The sequence below is a fragment of the Micropterus salmoides genome, unplaced genomic scaffold (genome assembly GCF_014851395.1).
Source record: "Micropterus salmoides isolate LMB-PRFRI ecotype aquatic unplaced genomic scaffold, ASM1485139v1 Ms_hic_scaffold_9, whole genome shotgun sequence".
NCBI classification, from domain to species: domain Eukaryota; kingdom Metazoa; phylum Chordata; class Actinopteri; order Centrarchiformes; family Centrarchidae; genus Micropterus; species Micropterus salmoides.
Window position 1 is genome coordinate 22,716,024 of NW_024044681.1, and position 19,428 is coordinate 22,735,451.

The following is a 19,428-nucleotide window of genomic DNA, read 5'->3' on the forward strand; positions in this document are numbered from 1 at the left end:
AGCTTCCTGTTCTATATAAACACAGTGTGGATACCTGGGTATGAGTTGTTGTTGTTTTGTTTCACGAGATGATGTATACAAACACTGTCCTCTAGTGGGGGGCCCTCAAATCAAGTGAAAGCAAGAAGGTCAAGTGTGGAGAGTAAACTTGCTTTTGATACATGTAATCTTTGAAAAACATAAGAAGGAAAAAAACACTTTAGATCATGCAATTGAAAATTACACAGTACCTCTTTTTTATGTCCATTTTAGTTTTTATTCATGTTTCTTGACATATTTCATTATAGATCCTCTAAACCCCCAATTTTGTGTGGCGAAAAGAGGGAGAATGCAGATGGTGATCTTTTATAAGCAGAGGGTGAATAGGGCAATCTACTAATTATGCATTGATGCTGTCTGCTAAGCAACCTGCAGGCAGCCGCCAGCTTTCCTCTGACCTGCTCTTTTTATCTATGCAAGGGCACCATTTGTATTCCTTTTATAAATTGGGGCTTGCAGTGCACGGGCTGACAAGCTGGCATTGTTTATACAGGAACTCAGAGCAGTATGAATATTAATATAAATCCTTCAGTAGTGTGGAGCTGTCATTGTGTAGGATATGCCATATGCAAAGGGTCAGACTGAAAGAAAAAAACACTCCAGAAGGCAGATGGTTATCGATGAGATCTTGCTTAAAAGGAGATGGGTGTACACAAGAAGCTGTCACCACAGAGGAGACATTAAATTGGAAATTTGTCATGGATGGAATAATAACAAATTTGACTGTACAGTCATATCATAATAAGAAAAGCTAAGGGTCATAGGGAATGTAACTTGAAGGTGGAGAAAGCAATGTTGGAGGGAGTAGGGATATCTAATTACAGGTTTCTCTGTAAGTGTACAGTGCACGAATCCTGACGGATACCTGGCCACTCAGATTTCTCTTAACACTATTAAAGGAGGAAGTGTAGCGAATCAAATAAATTTAGATTAGAAATAGATTTTTATGAAATCGGCTCTGATTATGAGGGAGAAGTTTCTGATATTTGGGTACACACAGTGTATATGTGCACCTGCTCCCTAGTGAGTTCTGTCCTTTGTCTCTGTCTGTAGAGGACATCCTGGATGAGGTGTCAGGGTTGACAGTGAATAGCCCAGATGAAAGTTTGGAGGAAGGATCTCTGCTGACCCTACAGAGCAGAGGAGGTCATCAGGAAGACAAAACCTGTATGGGATCTGGACAGAAGGTAGGATATGGCATGCAGAGACACAGCTTTGATATTTATACAAACATTCACAGACCACATATTCAGAAACTATTCAGACCCCTTCACATTTTTCACAAGTTATGTTGCAGCCTGAACAGAGAGATCTTAATGAAAACCTGGTCCAGAGCGCTCAAGCCCTCGGACTGGGCTGAAGGTTGACCTTCCAGCAGGACAATGACTCAAAGCAAAGTACTGAACTGAGGGCCTGAATACCTGTCAATATGTTTTGTTTTTTAAATTAACTTCTAAATAATTCAAAAATCCTGTTTTGTTTTACCATGTTGAGGGAAATCATGAATTCAGAAAATGTTATAAGGCTGCGACTTAAAAAAAATTTAAAAAGTGAAGGGTTCTGAATACTTGACTACTTTGAATGCACTGAACATGCAGAGCAGGCCAAGTTCTACAAAGGATGGAGTATTGTTCAAACCATCAGATGTATTGTTGCAGACAAAGACCAGCAGCTTTTGGGGGGGGGGTGAGACAGTGAGTGAGACCTGTGGACAAGTGCTAGTGTTTGAAGTGACTGACTAGCTGCCTTGTTGTGTTGCCATCTTTTAGCCTGCAGACATTTCTCATTGTTTCTGATGTCAGCCCTCTCAGACAGAAAAGGAAAACACTGATATCATTGATCAATAATCTAATGTGTGAATAAATGGTGTGTATCCATGTGTTAATGATTATATAAACTCCTCTGGCAGGTCCTTTTTATACTAAATATTTCTTCACCCATTTCAGATCTCTCTCTCTCTCTCTCTCTCTCTCTCTCTCTCTCTCTCTCTCTCTCTCTCTCTCTCTCTCTCTCTCTCTCTCTCTCTCTCTCTCTCTCTCTCTCGCCATATTTCACACGCACAAGGTCTTTGAAGTTGCTTTTTAGTAAATTCAAGTCCAGCTTGATGGTTAATTCATTCAGTAAATTTCTGTGGAAACCGAAAACTGTTGCTGAACACTGATCTTAATCACATTCTAACATAGTAGCAGATCAGTTTTTATACAGTGCTGACAACATATCACATGAATGTACTTTGTGATGTGAATCTGTCAGTCCTCGCACATGAACAGATGTGTGTGTGCTCTGAAGCACGGATGATGACAGACAGGTGAGTGAACAGCATCGCTTTCTAATTAAGATGATGTCTGGTCTGATCAGGGTCAGCACAGTGATCGCTGGGACACGCCGTGTGCCAGCCAGTCTCCCTTGGTTACGGTTGTCGCTTCCATTACCATGGGTAATGTCTTTTTTTTTTTTTGTACTTCTCTGTCGATAGCCCAGACAAAAGATGAGAAAAGTGCAGGGACAGTGCTGTGTTCTCTCTTGGATATGTGTCAGTGAGCTTCAGTCTCGAGAGCGAACTAATGGGTGAGGTCAGAGCTGGCTCCAGTCTAGACTCAGTCCTGTTGGACAGTGATGATTCTGTGACTCCGATGTGCCATTATTAGTTTAGCGAAGATGAGAGAAATTCCGACAGATAGGGTTGCCAGGATTGCTGGAAAGAGACCAGAGGCCTGCTTAAATCTTGTGCACTTGATGTTGGGCGGGGGGGCATTTAGTGATTCTAAACTTGTTAAACTGCTTGGACCTCTGCACAGATTTTAATTAACATTTATAGGCCTTTGCTATTTTAAGCTTAGTGTTTCTACATGCAAGAAGAAACTGTGTATATAACACAAAATGCAGCATGCAATCTTTATGTAGTACGTTCTGAATAGTGTGCAGTTGAATAATTTTAATGTTGAAAAGTTTAGGCAGTGCCAGAGTAGCCATATGTTATTTTATACTGTGTTTATATTTTCACCATAGCATCTTATTACCATTAAATGAGGGCACATTTTCCTTTTTTTCCTCTTTTTTGTATGTACAATGAATACTATGTTGAGGTGTTAACATCACTAGATCCCATGTGTATGTTTCTTTGGAGACACAATAATGAAGACTTGAGACTGGAATATTGTCTACCCATGTCTGTAATGTTGTCCCTTGGTGCTTTATGCTTAGACATGTGCTTTTTTTCTATTATCCAAGGCTCTTCACATAAGAACGGGGGGGAAAAAGCTGTAAAAGCAAGGCGATATAGGGCAAAACAGTATTAATAAAACTTTGGAAATCTATGATCTTCATTTCACCTTTCATTCTCCTCCTAAAATGTGTGGTCTCATTTTTCAACTAATTTCTATCTGCTCTGTTTTAGCCTCCCTTTCATCCTGTTTTTTCCACCCTTTTTCCTTGGCTAAAATTATGTATTGTCAGCAACAATGTATCCGTGTCCTCTCTGATACAACAGGCCAGTGTCTTTTTATTCTATTTGTCCTTTCTGATCATCCTGTCTCCTTATCTGCTGTCCTTTTTGCTTTTTTTTTTTTCCTGTCCTTCCAGTTTCCTTATGACTTCCTGTCCTTCTTTACCATCCTCCTCCTCCTCGCTAACCCCCTGCTGTTCATTGACATAAACAACATGAGGCCGCTGTTGGCTCTGAAACAGCTCGGCTCCCTTAGCTCTCCAGCCGGCTGTGGGCCCTGACCTGAGCCTGAAGCACTTGAATGCTTCCTCTGTCAACAAAGACCATCCAAACTCGCTACAAAATCCCTGGGAACTTTCAAAACCATGTCATTTTATCTTAAAAATTTGGGTTGACCCTGTTTGTGCTCATGTTGATCAAGGTTTTGTTTCCCCGCTCTGCTCTCTGGAAAAGCTCCAAAGCGCTATGGATTGCGTCTTGCCTCCTTTCACCCAGTGCCTGCAGTCACATGGTGGCAAGACGGAGGGAAAAAGAGGCAAAGTGGGACAATTTTAATTATCCCCACATTCTAATTACTTCATTCTCTGCAGTGTTTCACATCATTTAGTGGAGATAAATGAGTGTGTGGCTAGCCGGAGGAAACTGGGAGGTTCATTATTTTAGACAAAGCACAGAGCCACCTCCTCAATATGATATGACAACCAGAGAATAAAATGGCGATTGCTTGCGATTACAGCGATAATAGAGATGACGGTGATTGCTAGTGTTCTCCAAGGTGTAGTCAGCCTCACTGACGAGTGCTGGTTATAATTGACAAAACTATATCATTTTTGCTTTAGGGCATTTGAAATGGAAAATGCATTATTCATTGTGTGAAGATGGGGGGGGGGTCATCAAGGTTTGTTTTAATTGACTCCTGATTGGAAAACGTCTGTTAAATGGCTCCATGCATGCAGTGCATTTTGTTTAATATAGATACTGACAACTAAGAATCTATAACTTTAGTGCCTCAACTTGCCTCTCCCCACTGATTCTTAGTCAGGCCTTACAGATGTTGCTGTCATTTTGCAGCCTTCCACTGGAGGGAGCACTGTGCTGATGAATGAAGCCTGTAAAAGAATGTTTGTGACGCTGAGCATGCAACCAACAACAGACCTAGTTCAGAATTAGTATGATTCTGAACTAGTATGATTTCCAATATTGAGGAGAATATTTCAGTGTTCAGCCATTTCTAGATTTCATTCCTTGTTTTAAAATCTTATTATATAGCATACAACCTAAAGGATGTTGTTAAATATTAATGCCACGTAATCACTACTGTCAAGGAAAGACGGAAAGAAAATGCCTTGCACTTAACACTCTTTACCCTCGTAGATTCCCAGAGTTGGGAAGAGGCTTGGTGACTGCAACTGCTTCAAAGTCTAAATGTTCATAGATTTGTGAACACTCATGTCATAACATAATCATCCTTTCACTTCAGATTAAATGATTAAAGTCTCTCTCTCAGTCATGGCGTATATCCCATCATTCCTTGTAGGGATTTATGGATTTGCATGTTTCCCTGACTTTAGATGAAACTGAACTTTCAGACTCTCCCTCCCTCCCTTCCTCTCCTGTGTTCACTCACATTGGCAAGTCCATGCCTGTTCTTTCTGTGAAACACACTCCAAGGGGGAATAAGAGATGAGCATGTGCTGTCAAAATTGCTGTATTCTACTTGCATGTATGTGTATAATTCTGCAGTTCATAATGCAATACACTTTAGGTGTGTATAAGTAAGTGTGTTTGTTTGTGATGTGTTTCTGTATGCCAAGAATGTGGATATGTGTAATCTCTGTTGATCCTGACTCTCACTGTACATGGTTTACATGGAGTGCAGGTTTGTACATGCCTCCACGCTCCTCCCTCGTGCTTCACTTCAGGGCGCGTCTAGGATGTAGTACATTCTGTAAAAGGGTAAAGGCTTGTCTGTGTTAGGAAATTAGTGTATTGGACTGACTAGAGAAAAGGTATTGATACCGGGGCTCTCTTTCATTACTTGCTCCCTGCATGTCATTTGTTTTGTTTTTTTTCCTAAGCTGTTGTCTGAGGTCTATGCTGGGGTGTGTGTGCACATGCTTATTTGCCGATTTACTGATTTTGTGATTAAAGAAAATGCCTTTACCTTTTAGTATCCTCAAAGTTGACAGCAATATTTTTTTAAAGATCTTTTTCAACTAAGATTTTAATCACAAACATTTGGAAATCCTCAACCTTTTGTTCGTAGTCAGCATTCTTTGCTTATCTCTGCATGGCATGATCTTATTCCTGCAAGTATTGTGGAATTCTAGTTTGTTAGGAACAAATGTGCAGCAGGTGTGGCAAGCCATTTTTGGATTGTAACAAGCGTGGTGTTGGCACATGAATTTCAGGCTTTAGAGGGAAGCAATTATTATGGTTTTAAACTTCATACTCCAGTCAGACATCGAACAAATCGTTTGTAGCATCTACTTAAAGCTGCTTTTAATGACCAGGTGTAATAATTATTTTGCTAGGTATGTTTTTATGTCAAATTGGTTTCCACATTGTTCCTTTTGATCACATAATCTTTCTGGAAATTATTGCATTGTGCTGTTGGCACACGAGTTGATGCTTGGGGCGTTTCAGTGAGTCATTTTGCGGCATGAGAGCTAGCTCAAATACATATTTACTTTTTGTTTAATAAGGCAGCTGTCCTTCTCAAGTGTGGTGACATCATTCTCTCTGTGCTGTGATTATGAGAGAGAGAGAGAGAGACCAGATGCCTGGTAGGCTCTCACCACCCACTGCTTCCTCACCTCCCTCCTTTCTCCTCCCCCTATTCCATCTCTCATGAGGATGTGATGTTTTGATCTTGTTATTTAATGTTGTGTTCTATAGTGGTGCTGCTGCTCTCACCTGGACAGAAGTGAGAGAGGCAACAAGGACAGAGGTGGAGAGAGAAGGAGGAGAAGAAGCGAGTGATAGGGGAAGCATGCAAAGAAAGGGGGGGATTGAGAAAGAGACTTGATTGGGTAGACGCCGTTGGATGATGTGCCATGAGCGCGCGGTTTATTGCAATCTGTTCTTTTCAATCTGTGTAATGAGGTATTTGTTCAGCTGCGATGCTAATGATTTTAGCAGCAGTAGTGTTTTGCAGAGCAATGTTTTGAGTAGCAGGCGTTTTTTTTACTTTTACACTTTTTGATCAGTTTGGCTGGACACGTTGAAGCTTCATACATCCCGCATAGTGTACCAGTCATACATTTTGGAGTGGAAAGACAACAAATCCTTCTGGCACTGAGTGACACAGGAATGGACTCTAGCTGTTCTGGAAAAGCAGGACTGGAAATGGACACCTGACTTCTTGTTGAGCTCTGTTTGACCTACTAGCATGTCTGCCTTTAGGAGGCGCAGGAGATCTAAATGCTCGACCGAATCCATCTATGACATGCTACAGCCGGTGAGCCCTGCAGAGAGAGTGTGTGTGCGTGCGCGATTATATTGTGGATATGATTATTCTGCAGATTATGTGACAGTACCAGCAGTGCCAAGGTTCAGTTGCCAGTGGAGCAACCCATTCTAACCATTAATGTAAGATTTGTCTTATCACACATTGTGACTATATGACCTGCAGTTTTCAGACTTGATCATATTGTCATGTTTCAGTGGAATGAATAAAACATTATTCACTGTTGTTAAACAAGCATTGCTTCTGCAGGATGCAATGCTTCAAATATAACAATTCAGTTCAGAAAGTTGAATAGTCAGGCTTCCCTTTCCTTAAGTAGTCTTGGTGGTAAAGCATTTTGCAGCCATGCTTCTCCAGCTCGTCCTGTCTCCATCTCCCGCTGTCATCTGTCTCTGTCGCTGCTCCATCTGTCACTTGGCTGTCACTAATTCCTCTGGCAGAGGGCAAGGGCAAGACCTCGCTTATGAGTGGCAAGAATGTCAATAGCATTTCTGGTGGGGGGTTTTTTGTGTATAAAAAAACAGGCATGTTTAGTGTTTGTTGGATTTTTTTGTTTGTTTGTTTTGATAATTTGTCCATGGGCAACAGAATTTTCTTTTAATTTAACATATTTTGAATATTGGCCACCAAGTCAAACAATAAATTGTGTTTCTGTCAGACCAGTTTGGGAAGTTTTTAATTGTCGGCAATGCAGATACTCCTTTTTTAGATGTTATAACATGACAGTAAGTGGTGCTCAATGTGTGAGTGACGTGGGCATTAGCAAGGATTTAATAAGATATTATAGGCTACATAATTTTACTTGCATTACATACTTTGTTTACTTTATTATTTGGTGGTTTTCCTTTTAATCACTGAAGGAGCTCATCTTATTTAATAGGAGGAATTTCAGTGGTGGGTGTCCAGCAGTCTTGAATTTCCAGTATATCTAGCAAAACTGGCTTCAATACCACGATGGAAAATTGTGTTTGTCATTGCTACAGTAACAGGAGACAAGCCATGGAATCAGCAAAGATTACATCTGATCAGCTGTATCAGTGTCGGTAGAGACACACAAGCAGGCACAATTTCGTAACATAGATTGCAATTGATGATCAGTTTCACTGATCCCACACGGATGAAGAATGTTTGTGGCATTTACAAAAGCACTTTTATGAAGAACACTGACTGCAGGGTCAAATTAGAAGCATTTATCCTGTCAAACTAAACTATGGCTGAAAATCTCATTGCTTCTGCTTTGTGTTCTCTGCAGATACAGATTTAGGCTTATCACCTGATCAGCTGCACACAACAAAGTTCCACTGCAATGAGTCACTGTCTGTGTCTTATCAAGTCCTAGCTTTTAATTTCTTTTAAACGACAGTTACAGCGCAATTGCGTTCATGATTGGTCTTGGACATGGGGTTACATTGAATGAGCCATGGAGTATGAATCCCTTGCACTTAGTGTTCGGAGTGTGGGCTGAGCTCATTCATTCCCCCCACATTTCAAGGAGATTATTTTATCCTAATTGTCTTTTAATATACTAGTTCTGGCTGAGTAGAGACGATGAAAAGAGGTAAATGTCCATTTATCTCTCTTTCCATCTCTCAACAGACCTCACAGTCATAGCAACAGCTGGTCTGGCTTGCAAACAATCCCATGAATCCACAGATTTACCAATGGTGATATCAATCCAGAAATGGTGGAATAGCAAGTAAATAAAAAGGTTGTATTTGCAGAAACTGGAAAGGATTATAATTATTTATGGAATTGTAGGAATAAGAATTGCTGTATTAGTCATGGTACACTTCAGATTTGCCTCTCACTTCTGATTATGCTTCTGTTACTTTTTTTCCCTTAATCCCCAATGCCTGCTTTCAACTTCACAGCTATGACTATGAAAGAAAGTTAGATGTGGACAGAACCTGTTGATCCCAACTATTTGACCTTGTGGGTTCCAGGATGTAATTCTTAAACGCATCACTGCGTCTTTTAGATGATTCATCCGAGCTTTTTTTCAGAAGCTGACCTTAACTTTGCAAAGCATAGTTTCTTATGATCTTTATCAACACTGAATAAGGAATGTATGACTTCTTAGTTTAAGAGTAGAAGCAATTATCAACTAATGTTTGTCTGTATAGTCAGAGTCTGAGGAGCAGAGCCCGCTATTTCATTTTAAAAATAGGCCTACTACGAGTTTGGCCTGGCAGGTCTGCTCATGTTTGGTATTTGATACCAGGTGAGTGGTGTTATGGCAGGTTTTGCAAGAATGTATTGTTGGTGCATATTTCAACTGTGGTGCATTTACTGTATGAACTTTAATAATGTAGGTATGTGATATCCTTGTTTTTGTTCCACACAAGCCTACATCCAGTTTTATGTTTTTTGTATTTCCTTTTCCTCTTACTGTGACTGTCAGGAGAATTTAAGTGTCCGATTGCTCCAGTCGCAGCCTTCTCTGCCATAAAATTCTACAAATGCGTGAAAATATGAACTGTTCTGTTTCTTTGTCTCTTCCTGTGCAGAGCACAGAGCAGGTCACTGCTTTCTGCCGCAGTCTCCATGACATGAATTCCCTGGAGTGCCCTATGTCATCCTCCTCATCGTCGTCTTCGTCATCCCTCTCCCCGAGCCCTGTGTCAGCTTTACCACCCACGGCGGGCACTGCTACGCAGAGACAGCTCTCCCATGCAGACAAACTCCGCAAGGTCATCAATGAACTGGTGGAGACGGAGAAGACTTACGTAAACGTCAGTACAAGCTCTTGTGGAGTGTTATGAATTGATTCAGACTATCTTTACCTAGTGAGTCAGCCATCCATGTGTCTAATCACAATGGACACACATAATCTTATACTCATGACTGCTCTGGCAAAACTACACTTAATTAATGTTGTTGGGAGTCATAATTATTACAGATGTGAACATGCTTTTCGCGGCACATGGGTTGTTTTCATACCTGTGAGTCTTTATGTCTTTGCTGTTATTTAAAAACCTCTGACTACTCCACACAGATGCCCACGTATGCCCTTCCGCACTCATCTGGTCACAGGCTGATCTGTTAATGTTCCTTGTCATTTTCTTTTTTTTTTTTTTTTTTTTTTTTTTTTTTTTTAGGACCTGAACTGCCTGATAGAATGCTACTTGACGCCTCTGCAGAAAGAGAGCTTCCTTACGCAGGATGAGGTACTGTTCTACCCGATCTCTATAATCCAAGCATAAAAGCCTGTATATGAATTGTTATAGATATACATAAACTAAACACTGACGTTATGGTAGGAGCAGTGTCAGAATGATGCTCCGTGTGTGTTGCAGCTGGACGTTTTGTTCGGTAACCTTGGCGAGATGGTAGAGTTCCAGGTGGAGTTTCTCCGGACGCTGGAAGATGGAATCAGGCTGGTGCCCAATCTGGACAGACTGGAAAGGGTGGAGCAGTTCAAGGTAAGGGAAGGTTGATCTTTTGAACTCAGTGCATCATTCAGTTTTAATCCTCTTGTGTCACTTTAGAATTGCTTTACTAGGTGTTGCTCTTTTGAACTGGCCATTAGTTGGATAATTCATGGCTCAAAGTGTCATGGTGCACTTATGTATGCCCTAACAGCTTTTGGACAGGCACAGCAGTACAAACAATGACTTTGGGTATCCCAATCAGAACACTTTAGAAATTTGATATTTGCCTAACTGTCTTTCAAAAACTTAATTGCCAACACCATAGCGTAGCCTTGATTTTAAAAGATTTTGACTGTGAAAGCATGACATGTTTGTTTCCACAGAAAGTGCTGTTCTCCTTGGGTGGTTCATTCCTGTATTATGCTGATCGCTTCAAGATCTACAGCGCCTTCTGCGCCAGCCACACCAAGGTCCCAAAGGTCCTGGCTAAAGGTACAAACTTGCGCACATTCTTGACTGGCATCTAGCACACAGCCACCACTTACCCCTGAGAGTCACACAGTGGCATGTGATAGCTGAGGGGCTAGTGTTTTATAGGAAGCATGTTGTTTAGTGGCTTGCCCCCTAGTACAGAGTGCAAGCAGCAACTAGTATCCGCCCACAGTGAGTGTGAGTAAACTTGACTGATCTTTAGATGCAAGTTCTCCACACACAGTGGCTTTAGATAGAGTTGTCTGCATCTGTTTCAGTGTTTCCTTGCCCCATGTACAAGATGAATGAATGTTCATATTTCTGCTCCTCCAGCAAAGACCGACCCAGATTTCAAAGCTTTCCTGGCTGAGAGAAACCCCAGACAGCAACATTCATCCACTCTAGAGTCTTACCTGATCAAACCCATCCAGAGGGTCCTGAAGTACCCACTGCTGCTAAAGGAGCTGTACTCTCTCACTGACTCAGACAGTGAGGAACACTACCATCTGGATGGTAAGCCAGTGTCATTTAAATAAACAAACAAAGATTTATTATTCCTATACACTTTTTGATGTAACAGGTTAAGGTGCTGTGAAACAATATATTATATATGCTCCAGACCCACTAACTGGAACTATACGTAATGGGGATACAAAGAATTATGGTAATTATGATTTGGATGATAAATGTAAAATGTTTGTCCTTTCAGTTGCAATGAAGGCCATGAACAAAGTTGCGAGCCACATCAATGAGATGCAAAAGCTTCATGAGGAGTACGGTGCGGTTTTTGACCAGCTCATCAATGAACAAACTGCAGATAAAAAAGAGGTAAATATGATAGCCACCATTTTATTCAGGGTTATCAATTATCAACCCAGTGAAATATCAGTTACTTAAATTTACATTTTTACTATGTTTTATTAATTATATTTATCTCAGGTGGCTGACCTGTCGATGGGGGATCTTTTGCTGCATTGTACTGTGGTGTGGATCAACCCTCCAGCCTATTTGGTCAAGAGCAAAAAGGATACTGAATTGGCTGCTTTTGGTAAGGGTTAATGTGGATTACATTGTGGAACTGACTCTACCTTAATGTTGGCTTGCTTTATATTTCTATAAGTTTCAACTGTCTATACAGGATAGACTTTTTTTTACAGATAACAGCTAGACTAGAAGTATTCAGGGTGGTGATGACGCAGTAGAGAAGACGCATGCCTTTCGTGTGAGAGACCTAGGTTCAATTCCCCACTGTGACACATCCACCAATGTGTCCCTGAGCAAGACACTTAACCCCTAGTTGCTCCAGAGGTGTGTGACCTCTGACATACATATCAATTGTAAGTCGCTTTGTGTCAGTTTTATATTTAGAAGAGTGTTATTCCTAACAGTTGGTTTAGATATCTAGTGCAATGAAATTCAACAGCCTTGGAAAAAAAATCCTATATGATATACCGAAGACATAATATGGCTTCATAAAGGTAGAATTTATTATATTGATGTTAGGCTTAGTTGCATTGCAAATAAACTGTCCATTTTGTGGATGTTTTGAGTTATGATGAATAGAAACATTCTACAGTTTTGTTTTTCAAGACAAACTCTTCAATATGAATATGTACAAAATAGATGAAATCTTTCTGCACAGGATTGGTGAAAGCATTGCATAACTTTAATATCTGCAGGATTTCAGATGGACAGATGACCTGTAAAGCACACATCCCCACGCTTGAAAGACAGACACAGACAGGGATGTTTGAAAGATTAATAAACATATTTTCCATATACAGTAGATATGCAGTTCTACTGTATGCTTTAATGTTCTCTGCTCTAGAGAAATACTGATTACTGTGTATATAAGAGTATTTAACATTGCAGGCACATTGCACTACTGTATCCCACATAATACTGCCTGCATAGTGTGATGCTGGGTGCTATTTTGGATAGTGAAGAAATGGATTCTGTAAAAGGAAGGTCCAGTCGGGCATATTACGTGAGGGATATTTGTGACTTTTCAAGTGCCACATGTAACAGTCACATTAATGACATCATGTGGAACTCCCACATCCAGAAGTGCAATCTATCTTGAGATTCTACTCAAAATGAGACACTTTTGGCAATAAATATCACATCTGAATGGTAAAAGGGGCTGGCATGATGATTGTGAGTGGAAGTGGTTGCTTTGTGCGTGCAATCTTGTGACTCTTGTGCTGCTGATATAGTATGCAAGTAGTTTGAGGCTGTTTTTCCTCGAAAGCTGTAACTAAAAGCATCCATTGACATGCTGCATTAAGCTGTCACTGTAAGAAAATGGGTAATGAAATGTCTTCTGATAAATGCAATGAAGGAAAGCAGACCCTCCTAATGGTTTCTTTCATTTTCCTCTTCATCTCTCCCCTGCCCTAATTTAGTGTTCAAAACAGCAGTTGTATTTGTGTACAAAGACTGCTCCAAGCACAGGAAAAAAATCGTAAGTACTATTTCTTTTATTTTCTTTTATTTTCTTTTGATTAATCCAGAGAGACACTTGTGTTTGAGGATGTACTGTGCAGATTGGGGCTCTGGGCTTCTTCTGATGTGCTCTGTTTTTACTCTTGGATGGCACATTGAGACCACAAAGAAATTAAGGTTAATGTCTTTCATCAAGGGATAATAGACTGAATTGAATGAGGGTAGCTATTGGCAATTGAACTAGACTGAAGAGGCTTTATATGAGCACTTTACTGTTCGCCTTGTACAGTAGATGGTTGTGTCTGGTAAACCACCCTTCTGTCATGGCGCGCTTGTGCTCTCTGCTGTTATGTTGATGTATTGCAGTGGTTATGTATTAGATATTCAACCAGTCTCGTTCTTTCAGGGTGGAACTCACCGTGCGACTGTGAGCGATGACAAAGATCCTTTCCGTTTTCGTCACATGATCTCAACGGACTCTCTGCAAGTCCGCTCCCTTGCAAGTAGGTCTATTTAAATGCAACACCTTGCAAATGTAAGATTATTGTTAGCAAGTTTTAGTTTAGTAAATCATCAAACACCACACTCAAACTGATTATCTCACTTTTCTGTCCCAATCTAGTTAACAAGTATAGAACATAACATTGATTTTATATTATTAAAAAAGAAGTAGGATAAAGAGTGCAACATGATTGGAATGCTACACGTACCATCAAATTCCTTTTTAATTATTCAGTCATTAGTCTAAAATATGTATTGCAAAATAATTGAAATGTTTAGACAAAGCTCTTTGAGGCACCATGTGGAGACTTTAATTTGTCTTGCCTGGGAAGCATAGACCACAAAATTGATATTGTCATTCAGCCAGATGTCTCCATAATGAAAGTCTGTTCAGTGGGAAAACGTATGATGGGACTCTACACCAAAATTGTAAATAACCAAAGTTCTTTTATTATATTTTATTTATACTTCACATATTTTGGTAGTGTCTAGACTAGATTTTTGCTTCTTTCCCAGTAGATTTGCTCACCACTTGAACCTCAACATAAGCCCCAATAACTATTCTTTAGGAATAAACGTGTTTTTCAATTTTAATGTTGAGGTCCTAGCAAAGATAATTTGCATGCGAGTCTGTCATCCAAATCTCAGAGGTTGTTTTTGATGACTCAATATTTTCTGACAGTGGCTTCAAAGGCTCTGGAGTGTACTTAGTGCTCCTGCTTTTCTATCCCACAGAAAATAAATGATAACCTTTTGTAAACAAAACAGATGAATACCTATTAGTAGGTCTGCATGCAATCTTCCTCATGTCTTATCTCTGTCGTAGATGAACCTTTTTAATCAGCCTCTGGCAATTCAAGTGGGTTCGTCTATCTGCCTAATGGCCCGTTGTTAAAGGGAAAGAAATTGATGACGGAAATTAAATAAATGTTCATATAAATGTGGATCTTGCCTCTCTTTCCCTCCTCACAGACTCTGAGGGAACGGCAGTGTGTGAGGTAGTTCACACAAGATCTGAATCTGAAGGAAGACCAGAGAGAACCTTTCAGTTGTGCTGCAGGTATGATTGTCTTGTGCACACGTATTCAAAACGTGAAAACGTGAACTGAAGGTATACAACATCGAACAAAAGACCCATTGCATAGTTGATGTGATTTTTTCTTTTCCAATCTACAGTTCTCCAGATAGTAAGAAGGACTTCCTAAAAGCAGTCCACTCCATCCTTAGGGAAAAGCAGCGCCGCCAGCTTCTTAAAACAGAGTCTATGCCACCCAACCAGCAGTATGTCCCATTTGGGGGCAAACGTCTATGTGCCCTCAAAGGGGCACGGCCCGCCATGAACAGAGCAGGTATAGCTTCTAGATCACAGAAGCCATAAAATGTTCTTAAATAACAACAATAGCTGCAGACTTACTTTGTCGATAAAATTGTCTATACATGACAGTACCAAGATTAAAACACTGTGTCCTTTTTCCTGTCTGTTTAGCTTCAGCACCATCACGAACGTTATCCCATAGGAAACTCGTGAGGAGCCGCTTCACAATCGATACAGACCTGGTTTTCCATGGCGGCGGCAACAACAACAGCAATGATGCAGACCCCTCCCGCCACTCTTCCTGCTCGCAGCTGTCACAGCATGCTCTTCAGTCCCGTAAACCTCAAGAAGAGGACACGGACCGTTGGGTGGAAGAGCAGTTCGACCTGGGTTGCTATGAAGACCAGGGTGAGGGCATCAACATGGGGCAGCTGAAGGAGACGGACATTCTGAGCGACGACGACGAGTACTGCAAGTCTGTCCGGGCCGCGTCAGCAGAACCGGCCGACCTGGAGAGGAAGATGGAAGGACTCAAACTACAGGGCGGAGAGGTGAGGAGCCACAACCTGAATGGACGAGTAGAGACCCGAAGTATAATGCAGGAGGAGGAAGTTGATCGAATAAAGCACGTTAATGATTCAGGCTCGGTAGACTCATTCACCTCCTGCGGTGTCTCTCTGTCCCGCCGTGCAACCCCGACTATAAAGCTTGCCCCCTTGAAGCCCCCTTGCTCCCCTTGTGCTGTGGTGGGGACCACAAACAAGGACCATGACGTCATCTGGGTACGGCGGGACGAGTTTGCTAACGGGTGCAACAGTGACGTCTTCTGACGGGAGAGAGAGATTGGATACAAGCTTTAAATATGTCGAGTTTGGAGGAGAAAATGTGTAAAGATGGTATCAGACCTCAGCCAGTCCTCCCTGTGTCACTGCACAACCCTCTTCTTCCCACCTTACCTGCTTCTTCCTTGTTCTGACAATCCTAAAGAACTGAAACAACAAAGTGAGTAAGGAGAAGTTAATAATGCACCACTTCATTTGTTGAGCCCTAGAGATTCTCATCCTGAACTACTTAAAAGTGCACCAGAAAGAATACAGGTTCCTCACTGTTTTGGACATGCACCCGGGGATCACACAACACCTGTGGAATTGTATTTAAATGTATGACCAAGACAGCACTGCATGTACACTCAAGTAGACAAGCAATTGTGTGTATGTATACTGTACGTGCTTATAGTGCACAGACAGAGACTCTAGGCAGCTAGTGTACCATGCACGCATTGTACTGAAGCGACGTCATCACTGAACTGTGACCTTGTGGCCAAAAATGTCTATTTTTCAACACAGGAATGTGGGTGTTATATTTTTTTGACTCAAACTGTTTGTATTTTAACACTCAAGGGCTGTGTGTTACTGAACTTCTCTTCAGGGGCTTTTGGCTTAAAGACTGCTGTGTAGCATACGGTGAGATCCAAATAGCTTTATTGTGTTTTTTTGTTTGTTTTAACTTAATATCAGCTGCACATTGGTGTATAGTTGGGAGTACAGTAGAGTGCTTTTAACTTTTATGAACATGTTTTAAGGCTCATTTGTCTCCTAGCATATAGTTTTTATTGTCTACCTATTCTTTATTTAAGTATTGCCTTTTTACTGTAATTTTTAACATTTACCCCACATTCAATTGCCCAGTGTTACAAACCACCTTTTGTGTGTTTAGTAACAGAAACAAGCTTGGGGAGAACCAATGCTTATGCCCTTCACATGAATGTCCGGTCTCTTAATTTTTGTTGCTCAAATTAAAAAGCCATTGTCATTTTAGTAATTGATGGATTTCATCAAGGACATTAATATACTGGACCCTTTCTTGCCCCCACAGGCTGTGCTCTCTCCATGCTCCATGTCCTTGATAAATAGCATAATTCCTACACAATCCTGTTTTACTTGAATTTTCTTTTTGTTTGTTTTGAAAGGAGGTACTCAACAGAGCTGTGTTAGTGACTGTACTGTAAAGCTGATGATGCATGGGGCAACTTTTTGAGCAATGCTGCTGATCAATCTTGCTAGTGGCAAGTCCGACTATGTTTTGAATGCATAGCGGCGGTGCAGGGCAGGTTGCGGCGTGTTGGGGGAAGGGGATTACAGTAGTAGTCTTTACTCATTACCATTGACGGCAACGTTGCCCTGCCCGATTGCTCTAAAAGTTGCTCTGTGTATCATCAGCTTAACTCCAAGGAGAAGGGCAATCATGCAGTTGCCCTGTCATCCTCTGACCAATTCAGATATTTTTTTCTGCTCTCTCCAGCTCCTTTTTGACCTTTGGTCATGTCAAGGAGTATCACAACCACAAAGAAAGCTGGCTGAGACAGACTTCACATCATAACGTTTGACATCAATCCCTACAATATTGCCATCTCAACCCTCCTGCATTTCTTCTCCTATCCGCCAGGCTGTGCTGTTTCACTGGTATTACCACAACATGCCGACTGCCTAGATCACAGAGTCATGCGCACATTAATGGATGTATACATGCACTTAATAACTGTGAAGGGAGAAATCTGCAAGCTAATGAGTGTTAGGAGGGAAACTATACACTTTGGATGTTCTTATTGTCTTTTTATTAATATGCTGGTTTCTTAGATTTTAGCTTACTGGCTGATGATGCCCAGTAAAGATGTTCCGACTGTGAGGTACAATCACCTGGACTTGGAGGCAAATCCTGTGAGAACCCCTTTGACTCCTCCCTTTGTACTTTTTAAACTGTGTTCGTACATACAACTGTGGAGTATTATCATTTCTGTTAAAATAAATTTTCTAAATTTAGTTTTGTGTGAAAGTAACAATTATTTCTCATTTTATACATAAAGTCAAAGGGCTGCCTTCCTTTTCAGCAATATTGATCAAGCCTCCTACCTGTCACCTATTTCTAGGAAAAAATCCGAAAGAAAGAAAAAAGCCTAAAATCACATATCAAAAATAAATCCGTAATATCTCCTCAACCATTAGGCCTATGCATAATTCTGGTCTCCTTTTGAAAGGTCAGAAGCTAAGGAATATAAATCCATTGCGCCGCAGTTTTTGGACAGAAAACGGCTACGTACCGAGTCAGTCCGTTCCCATTGCTTAACATAACTGCCTCGCAGTTATTGGAAGATCACATTCAGATGATCAAATAAAAATTGATGCCATGATGTTTGTAGATTAAATTGTGGCGCTAACATGTATATATTTTCAAAAGATAAAATAAAGGATCAAAAGCAATTTTGATGGATAATTGAACAATTATTTAGAAAGCAAAGGCAGTTAAAACTTTAAAAGGAAGTGGCTGCATAATTTAGTTCAACTGTTATGGTATAAAGTAAAAGAATATTGCATGTGAATTTCAAGAAATTCATACAGTAAAGTAAAACAAAATTTCCAATGTCCATAAAGTTACTATATAATTCTGGCTTTCTATTCTTTAATTCAACATGAAGTGGTTCTATTTATCTGCAGCTCAAACCGACATTTACAAGTATGGTATTTAACAGATGTTCCACTGAGTGACACTTCTGCTCAGGATTCATCTGGTAAATTTTGTTAGGACTGTTGCCCAAGGACTCCTGGAGAAGGTGGATGGTTATTTTCTGAGTTAATCAAGATTGACTTTAGTCTGTTTGTCAGAGGTCCAGGTTCAAGTTGGCAGGTTTTTTCCTTTTTTACAGATCACTTGGCTCCCAGCTTTGAGAGACTTCACAAACACATTAAAAAAAAAAAACAACAACAAAAAAAACCACGTCCTGTATCCATTATTTAAATTCTCTTTCAAGAGTCCTGGGAGGGGATGGGAAGGCATCCAGTGACCCAGTCAGATGAAGACCTTGCTTGTCTGCAGTGAGAGATAATCTGGCATCAGCCCTGCAACCTGAAGATTATTCTCCTCTCATCAGGACCGGTGGAGAGAACCGCTGCCAATCCATCTGCGCCTTAATCCAAACCGAGGGTAGCCAAACTAGCCTGAGATGACCAGAAGTAGACCACGGGTACCATCAGTGTAAAAGCAGGTCTGGTTTGAAAAAAGTTCCCCAGTATTTGGAGAAATTATTATTTAAAAAAACAGTGTGTTTGGTTTGAATAGCCTACATGATGGACAGCTTTTAAGCCAACGGATGCCACATGAGCATATACCGGTCTCACACATCACATCACATCGTTGGACAATAGAATAACGAACAAAACATTCGATTTTAGGTATTAAACAATACCTCAACGACCACGTGTGAGGTATTTCTTGAATGGATTTTATTTTGAAAAGTCATACCGGAAATCAATTACATTTCGGCTTGCTTGACGGTTATCTGCGCCTTCTCACTCCCTACAGCTTCCGCCACTCTGGA

At 40.7% G+C, this 19,428-nt stretch overlaps 1 protein-coding gene across 5 annotated transcripts in view; it reads left to right on the forward strand.

Annotated features, from left to right (window-relative positions):
- tiam1a (TIAM Rac1 associated GEF 1a) overlaps positions 1-17,875 on the forward strand; it is a 60,804-nt gene extending 42,929 nt beyond the window's left edge. For 4 of the 5 annotated variants that reach the window (XM_038708293.1, XM_038708292.1, XM_038708295.1 and 1 more), the window contains 13 exons: positions 1,093-1,226; positions 9,461-9,685; positions 10,052-10,120; positions 10,250-10,375; positions 10,708-10,816; positions 11,129-11,308; positions 11,505-11,623; positions 11,735-11,843; positions 13,201-13,259; positions 13,647-13,743; positions 14,714-14,801; positions 14,918-15,090; positions 15,228-17,875. In XM_038708293.1, coding sequence (XP_038564221.1) covers positions 1,093-1,226; positions 9,461-9,685; positions 10,052-10,120; positions 10,250-10,375; positions 10,708-10,816; positions 11,129-11,308; positions 11,505-11,623; positions 11,735-11,843; positions 13,201-13,259; positions 13,647-13,743; positions 14,714-14,801; positions 14,918-15,090; positions 15,228-15,886 — 2,147 coding nt within the window. In that variant the 3' untranslated portion in view covers positions 15,887-17,875. Of the gene's footprint in view, positions 1-1,092; positions 1,227-5,460; positions 5,494-9,460; positions 9,686-10,051; positions 10,121-10,249; positions 10,376-10,707; positions 10,817-11,128; positions 11,309-11,504; positions 11,624-11,734; positions 11,844-13,200; positions 13,260-13,646; positions 13,744-14,713; positions 14,802-14,917; positions 15,091-15,227 lie in introns of those variants that run through there. The other variant, XM_038708296.1, reaches the window with a different exon arrangement.
- Positions 17,876-19,428: the final 1,553 nt, after the last annotated feature.